The sequence below is a fragment of the Camelina sativa genome, chromosome 1, assembly GCF_000633955.1.
Source record: "Camelina sativa cultivar DH55 chromosome 1, Cs, whole genome shotgun sequence".
NCBI lineage: Eukaryota > Viridiplantae > Streptophyta > Magnoliopsida > Brassicales > Brassicaceae > Camelina > Camelina sativa.
Window position 1 is genome coordinate 4,428,806 of NC_025685.1, and position 7,862 is coordinate 4,436,667.

The 7,862-nt window shown below is 44.4% G+C and overlaps 1 protein-coding gene and 1 long non-coding RNA gene across 2 annotated transcripts in view; one reads left to right on the forward strand and one right to left on the reverse strand.

Annotated features, from left to right (window-relative positions):
- LOC109133053 overlaps positions 1–7,862 on the forward strand; it is a 22,401-nt gene that overhangs the window by 4,574 nt on the left and 9,965 nt on the right. Inside the window, exon 2 of the long non-coding RNA XR_002037908.1 lies at positions 2,999–3,065. This is a non-coding gene — a long non-coding RNA (uncharacterized LOC109133053). The remainder of the gene's footprint in view (positions 1–2,998; positions 3,066–7,862) is intronic.
- LOC104766113 (clathrin heavy chain 1) overlaps positions 4,127–7,862 on the reverse strand; it is a gene marked incomplete in the record, with an annotated part of 13,881 nt that continues 10,145 nt past the window's right edge. Inside the window, 9 exon segments of the mRNA XM_010489967.2 lie at positions 4,127–4,630; positions 4,720–4,830; positions 4,939–5,061; positions 5,202–5,387; positions 5,473–5,643; positions 5,743–6,228; positions 6,326–7,328; positions 7,418–7,696; positions 7,780–7,855. Of these exon segments, the coding sequence (XP_010488269.1) occupies positions 4,478–4,630; positions 4,720–4,830; positions 4,939–5,061; positions 5,202–5,387; positions 5,473–5,643; positions 5,743–6,228; positions 6,326–7,328; positions 7,418–7,696; positions 7,780–7,855 (2,588 nt within the window).

Sequence of the window (7,862 nt, forward strand, 5' to 3'; positions counted from 1 at the left end):
GGAGGAGATCACATTGAATTCGACTTTCGGGAGAGAGAGTGGCCGAGAGCTGTGGTCGGCCAAATATCGGGGATCGAAGATCGGCCCGCGTCAAGACCACCATCTAATGGAGTAAATTAAGTGAGTAACCATTGACCAATGTAAAATAACCAAAGAGGAAAGCAGTGAGGTTGGTCGAAGAACGCGGCACGACGACCATGTTGCGAATGGGATCACTTGTGACCCGGTTGGGATCGATGTGGGAGATCGACGAGGTCAGCATTTGTGCGCTCGACGCCGACCTTGACGAGATCGAGATTACTCGCGACATTACTCGCGACACTCGCAAGGTTCGGCCAAGTGACGAGAGGGAGACGGGATATCGGCACAATAATGTGCTCGGCACATCCATGCTCGGCGGGGACGAGCTTGGCGCGACTGATCTCCGAATTGCGGTTGGTTCTGATTTTGATGAAGGCGACGCTGATCTTATGTGTGGAGGTCTCGGTTTTCGGTCATCAGGCGATAAGGCCCCAAGCGAGAGAGATCGGCGAGGGGGTACGGACGAGGTCGGTATTTCGAACAGAAAGGAAGGTCGTCCTTCGACGAGTTCCCGAGTTCTAACGTATACGGGTGGTAAAACTCTTGCGGGAATCCAGCGTGCTTTTACTGAAGAGTTCGCGGCTTATAAAGACGTTTTTGATGATGTTAGTGTCGATAGGACTTCGATAGTTTGGCCAACGACTACAATTTTGCTGATATTCTCGAGTTCAGTGAAGATAGCGACAGCGGTTTTGGTGGGAGTCCTATGGATGTCGTCCCGGCCGAGGATCCTGGTCCTCGTTCAGCTGTTTTGGGTCTTAGTGCTGCGTCGATTGGTGCTAATCTTTCAGCCGGTCCGGCCGATCACGGTCCTTCGGCCGGGACGGCCACCTGCTTCCTGAAACCGGCAGTTTGCTTTGAGGGTGAGCGGTTGTGCGTCAGAGTTGGCGAAATCGACACTATGGGTGAGGGGGTCGGCCAATGGAGGTCAGTGTGGCGTTGTACGGTGCCCTAGAGGTCGTCCCTGTGTGGGTGGCATATCTCCAATCCATGTCGGTACTTGTCTAACCGTTAGGGTGAACTCCGAGGTCGGCTCATAATTGGAGGTGGCAAGGTTGACTATACAAGTATATTGGAGGCGTATTGGGAGATATGAGCGAGAGAGGTCAGCAGGATATTCTCCAAAGAACAAAACCTAGCCGCCGCTCGTCGCTTCTTTGCCGATAGTAGGTCGGCAGGATATTCCGTTGACCGTCGATCGAGATGACCTGATGGTGGTTGGCGGTCGCCCTGGTTCAGCCCGCGCGCACAGACTTTGAGGTCGGCATCATAAGAAACAAATCTGAGGTCGGCATAGGGCCACGAGGGGGAGAGAACTCTACAACGGGGGTCGGCGCAGGCTGCATGCGGATCTTCCTTGGAACAAGATCGAGAGGTTGAGGTTGGCGAGGATGGCCATCATGAGGTCGTCCCCAATCTCGACTTGGGCGGCGACCGCTCTCGAGGTTGGTCTCGAGGTTCGTTGGGTGGAGATGGCTCATAGGAGCAAGAGGGGAGGTCGGTATAATGAGTGTGATTCTCGCTTGGTTGGGAGCGAGGTAAAGGTCGGCTTTGCGACCAGGAGGTGAGATAGGCAAAGGGATGGTTTCAGCAACAAGGGTTTGACCGACGATCGTGATTTTGATGATATTCTTGAGTTTGGTGAAAAGTGGTGGTTTCATGGATCTTTCTGTGGCTAACGAGAGGCCTACTACATCACCCATGGCTGTTACTGGAGGTAGAATGGGCACTCTGAGCGCTCCCAAAGTCGATGGTGTCTCGGTGCTTGTTCCTCTATTGTTGGAGTCAGTTGATTTGATTAAGGTAAGCTTTTTTATGTTGTAGCGAGTGTGTCAAGTCGCTCGGCTGTTCGCATGTCCTGGCTAACGAGACTGTCGATGATAGTCTACATCAGATATTCGAAGTTGTTTCTGCGTCCAGCAAGCAAGGGAGCTGAGAGGGCGGCACCGTCAGTGAAAACTAGAGCCATGGTTTGGAGATGTTGGGCATGTGTGGCAACAAGAGGTTCTGATGGCGTATCGGGCGCTGGTGTAGAGGTTGTGTTGTTCGGAGTAGCGCCCTCGACTGTTGTCGTCGCGGAAGGTGGAGGTGAGAGAGTGGCAGTGTTGGTGACCAGCTGGTCTGCAGCAGGTCCGGCTTCAGCGTGTGCAGCTACGAGAGGCTCAGAGGGCGCGTCGGGCGCTGGTGGAAAGATTGTGCTCGGCAGTGAGCCTTCGGTTGGGCTCGGCAGGGAGCCTTCGGTTGGGCTCTCCAAGGAGTTCGGCAGGGAGCTCAGCGGGGGAACTGTTCGTGTTCTCGTTCGCCCCCATCGCTGTTCCGTTGGCTGCTCCGTTACTTCGTTGAGGTTTTCGCTGGGGTTCGTCATGAGTCTTGAAACTTCGAGGAAGTGAGGATCGTCGGTCTTGATTCGTCAAAAGAAGCGCTTTACTCTCGCCCCACGGTGGGCGCCAATTGTTTGTACCGGGGATTACACAGTTTAAACAAATAAAGATATTGTGGGAAAGAGCAAGCAAGTTCTTTTATTAATCGGGGAAAACGTGAGATCGTCACTTAAAACGAGTCGAGATAGAGCTTGTTAGTTCACAAGCGAACTAGCAAGCTTAAAGGGACGAACTGAAAACAAGAATGAATTATACGAAAGACAATAGCAGTTTTCGATGCAAAGTGTTGCTCTGTAGGTATTGTCTGCGGGTCAGGATCCTTTCTCCAATAGATGTCTCGAGCTATTTATAAGCGAATGTAGAGTTAGAGCACTCTAGGGTTTTCTGTGTGAAATCCCGAGATTGTCCTCCGAAGTTGGCCCATTTCCTTCTATCTCTGGTGAGTCTTTGTTGGGCCGAGTTGACATATGGGGCAAAGCCCATATCCAACAGGTAAGATCTGAATGGTGTGTGTTTCTGGGTATTGATTGTATCAGTGGAAGAAGAAGCGTATGAGGAGATTAAAGCGGAAGAGACGAAAGATGAGACAGCGATCTAAGTAGAGTGTTTTTTCGAACAAGCCCTGCCCTGTCCTTTTTTCTGTTTATTGTTTGAATGCTTCGTTGAACCAAATTGTTGAATGTTATGAAAAATTCACTTAACTTCTGATCTATGTTCTGCTTAATTATATGATTTTGAGATGCTTTTTGTTTTGGGATAAAATATGAATTAATGCTCTGAAAATTAGATTCAGGTGATATAACTTTAAGATGAACTGATTGGTTCGGATGTTAATGATGGGGATACAAATTTAAGGAGTGAGTATATTGGTCACAGCTAGCTTTAGGGAGTCTTAATCTGAGAAGGTATAAATCTCCTAATAACAAAAGTAATGATTGTTGTAGCTCTGCTCCGTGTTCCAATTTCTGGTTCAACATTCAAAAAGATCTGCTTTAAATATTGGAGCTTCGTTATCCTACCACTATTGTCTCCTATGCATGTTGATCGCTGATGAGACTCTAGATCATCATATTTCATCTCTCATCAATCAAATCTCACGGCTCCCCTTTCAAATTTCATGTGACTGACTTCATGGGTCATAACTATGGACTTCTCTTACGTAATTGCGGAAGCAACTAATGGATATATATTTTCTTTTTTTACAGTTCACTATTCGGTGTTAGTTTTACTAGCTGGTCGTAAATTTGTATGTCCGTGCTAACCAATCATATAATAAAATATCATGTACGTTCTTAGAAGTTGGTTTATGACTTTGAGAGTTTAGAAGTGGAATAAGTGTATTCAGTTTTAGTGATTAGGAATTAAGTTTTTTCTCTTTGTTCTTTTGGTTGCAATGGTGTGTATAAGGATTTTCCTTTTACCTTGCATATTTTTTTTTCATAGAAATTGTTAACAGTTGAGACGTAAGTCTGAATAACTAAAGGAGGAAAAGTACTAGAAAGGAGCAAAACAGGGCGAAATTTAGTATTTATGTTGATTGAATATTGTCAGAAATAGGGTTATATTATACTATAAACTTTCTGGTAACCAATTAGCGTTTTTAAATTTTGCCGAAAGCAATGGTTATTGTGATTCATCTCACAAGATAAAAGCCAAAAACAAGATGAAGTGTTCGAAGAAAAACTCCAGAATTGCTTAAAATGTCGAAACCTTGAGTGAAAAGAAAACCTCATGAGATAGAATCCCAAAGTAAAATGATAAGACTATTAGGAGAAGTCGCATCTCCTCCAAATATAAACAGTAAAATGGGCTTCAATCAAAAATGACTCACCTAAAACCCCCCCAAAGAATATTACAGAAGAAAGCAAGTTTATTATCCACACATACCTATATATATAATAAAGCGAAACCAAAGAAGGAAACATTCCGACGATTCCGGTCAAAGTTCTGTAGTAGACGAATACCACCATGGCAGATTGCACTACTATGAGATTTCACTTTTTCCCCCTATGGTCTTAGTAACCACCCATCGGTGGCATTCCATATGGTGGCATTGGAGGCATTCCTGGCATTCCGCCCATTGGTGGTGGCGGACCATACCCACCACCTCCCATTCCTGGCATCGGTGGTGCGGGTAAAGCAAGTGGCAATAATTGGGCGTACATGTTCTGTATTCGAGAAACAGAAACAAGATATAAGTGTGTATATAATGATTTGTTTTTATAACATTTTACTGTATGATGCCTGAGTGTAGTACCTGTTGGGACATGACATCCTTCTCTTCCTGTTCTTTGGCCTTCACCTCTTTTTGTGCCTCCAGCTTGTCCTTGATTAGCTCATCCACTTTCCCAGAGTATTCTCGGATAAACTGCAAAGAAAAAAAGGACAGGATAAAAGAGAGTTGATCTCTTTAGCGTTAGTACGGTTCCTATCACATCAAGTAGAGAGTATCTGAGGGATTTGGATGATATATTACCTGGAGGAGATACGGGAAGGCAAAGTCGATCATATTGTTGATCCAAGCAAGTTCTAGAGCAACGTCTGGTCTGATTAAGTCATAACAGACAAAGAGACATGTAGCAAAGCATTCCTTTTTCCCCTGTATAATCAGAGCACAACATACAACCAACGGGAATTAATTTCATATTCAATACCAATAGTCTGTTTTCCCATATACTGTAAAACCTTAAAAATAAATTAACGGCTTTCGCTGTAAACCTGCTTGAAACCCATCCATACCTGTTCAATGAAGTAGACGAGAAGTTGTTCCGCAAGATCATGGTCGCCAGATTGTGAAGCAGTTTCCATACAGTCCTTGTACATGTTATCTTTCTTTGACAAAGCAATCGATTGCTTCCATCTACCAGCTTTCTTGTAGATATAAGCAGCCACACGTCTCATTTCGACAAGCTCGTGTTTCTCAATCTGTTTTGCACCATCCACATGAAGATAAATTAGTATACAAGGGAAAATATAAACGTGTTCTCGATAGATAGATTTACACTCTTACCTTCTGAGCGAGACCTATCTGGTCAAAACTGTCATGCAAATCGATAGACTCGCGCAACCTGTCATAGTCTTCTTCTTCTACGTATATCTCATTCAGAGCTTCATTTACAGCAGAGACATTGTTGCTCTGAACTGCAACCATGTATGGTTTAATAAGGCGCAAGTGACCAGCCTGAGATCAAAAACAAGAAAAAGAATCATCAGAAATTGATTGTTAAGCCACTGCTGATAAGTTTTAAGGGAAAGTTTAAATCAATGGTCAGCCTCTAACCTTGCGCATAATATCAACGACACGCGTGTGATCTAACCGCAGAGCAAGCACATTGAGAAGATCGTTGATTATATCAGGATGCTCTTGCAAGTAGAAGTGAACGGCCTTATAGTAAAGCTCAACATTTGCAACCTTGGCAACGATGTCTTTGAATTGCATGTGCTCCCATGCTTCAGGAGAATGGTTCATGACAGTGGTTGCAGCATTATCAAACTCATCATATTGAATGTAAAGATAGGTAAGTTCCTGCCAATGCTGTTGTTCATCACAGGCCCGGATAAGCTTGGGAATATTGAGGCGAGTTGAGAACAATTTGATGTGTTCCATAAGCTTCTCATAACGATATCTGGCGTACAGTACACCCAACTCGGTGAAGATCCCCATGTGAGCACGTTCCAGACCAAGTCCACTCTCCATAAGCGAGATCAATTCATTGAAGCATCCTCTGTTCTGGTAGTACTCGCTCACTTCTTCCAGGTCATCTACCTATCAAAGCACAAAAAGATTACAGAAAGGCATACAAAACTGAAAACTGAAAACAATTTAAAAACTTCTCTGGAGCTAGGATCAGGTATTTATCCACCTGTATGATAATGTTAAGTCCACAGATTTGAGCAAGTCGGAATTCCTCAGCATCAACACAAGCAAAGCAGACTTCCTTCCATGTCTTTGCACTGTTTGCTTTCCTTGCAGCATCAACAGCACCTTGGAACTGTTGCAACTTCACAAGTGTGACGGCTAGCTTGGCCCAATTCGATATGAATGCATAAATTATCTTTGCAGCCTCATACAGAGCTTCGTCATACAAGCGGTCACCAACATTTTGAAGGTTAGCAACGTTGGGCATCAGAATAAATTCTTCAATCTCACCCAACCTTTCAATCTTTGCATAAGCATAGATGAGCTCGCTATCCACCTTGGGTTCCTTCACCTTCTGTCTAACCATCAAAAGGTATCTGACCAAGTCATCATAGACATTAGTATCTTCAGAGGCACGGATGACCTCCAGGAACTGAGTGGCATCATCAGCTCGGATAAAGGACTCAATAGCATCACTGACTAGTCCATCCCTGAGCTGAGCCTTAGCCACTTGACTCCAAACAGAATCTTCTTCGACCCGGAAAGCAAATTCAACAGCACGTTCAATGCTTCTGACATTATCCAACAATACATTGACAGCCTGAACATTTAAGTTAAACTTCTTGAAAATCGCAAATGCTTCCTCGTACAATTGCGCATCAACCGCCACTTCTCCAACAGCTGGACCATCAAAATTATCCAGCCTGTTAATGTAATCCATAACTCTAGACGGATCTGCCTTAATAGCTGTCAGTATAAGCAGATTTTGCAGATTGAAATTTCCACTGAAGGCAGAATTTTGAAGCACAATTTTTTCAAGAAGCTCAATAAGCTCATGCGGCAGATCAGCAGTCATGAATGCTTTAACAGCTGCAGAAACTTGCTCTGGGCTCTTGCTTTCTGGTAAAGCAGTAGACACAACTTGGTCAATAAGTTGCCTCCTATATTCATTTTCTTCCGTAAGAACCTTCTCCCAGAGGTCACCATCCATCCTCTCCACTACGTACCTGCAGTTGTAAAACCGTGAATAAGCAAGCAGTCTACAAAGTAACCAGTGTGGAATAAGTAACAAGTCTGGTAAGAAATGATCAAATACCTGGCTTGTAACTTGAACAAAGAGTTCTTGTTGGTGACATTGATGAGTTCCTCATCACATTGTCCTCGTCTGTATGCCACAACAGCCAGAGTGGGATCACGTTTCTCGCAGTACTTACCCACAACCTTAGAGTCGTAGTAAGGATTGGTGGTCAGGAAATGCTCAGGATTGTTATTACTGTCTATGATAATTTTACCCAAGGCATTATGGACATGCACATCTTGGCTTCCCTCACTAACTAGATGCTCTAAGAACTGAGTGAGGAGCCGGAGTCGATTTCTGAAAACAAAGATACATATTAGAGCCTCAGGAACAAAGAGCATATATATGAACAGACACAAGATGACTAAAAGGATTCGCACCTCTTTTCACATTCCTCGACAAGGGGTTCAACAGGAAGTAATGAACGAACAGAAAGAATGAGGCCTTTTATAAAATCTTCAGG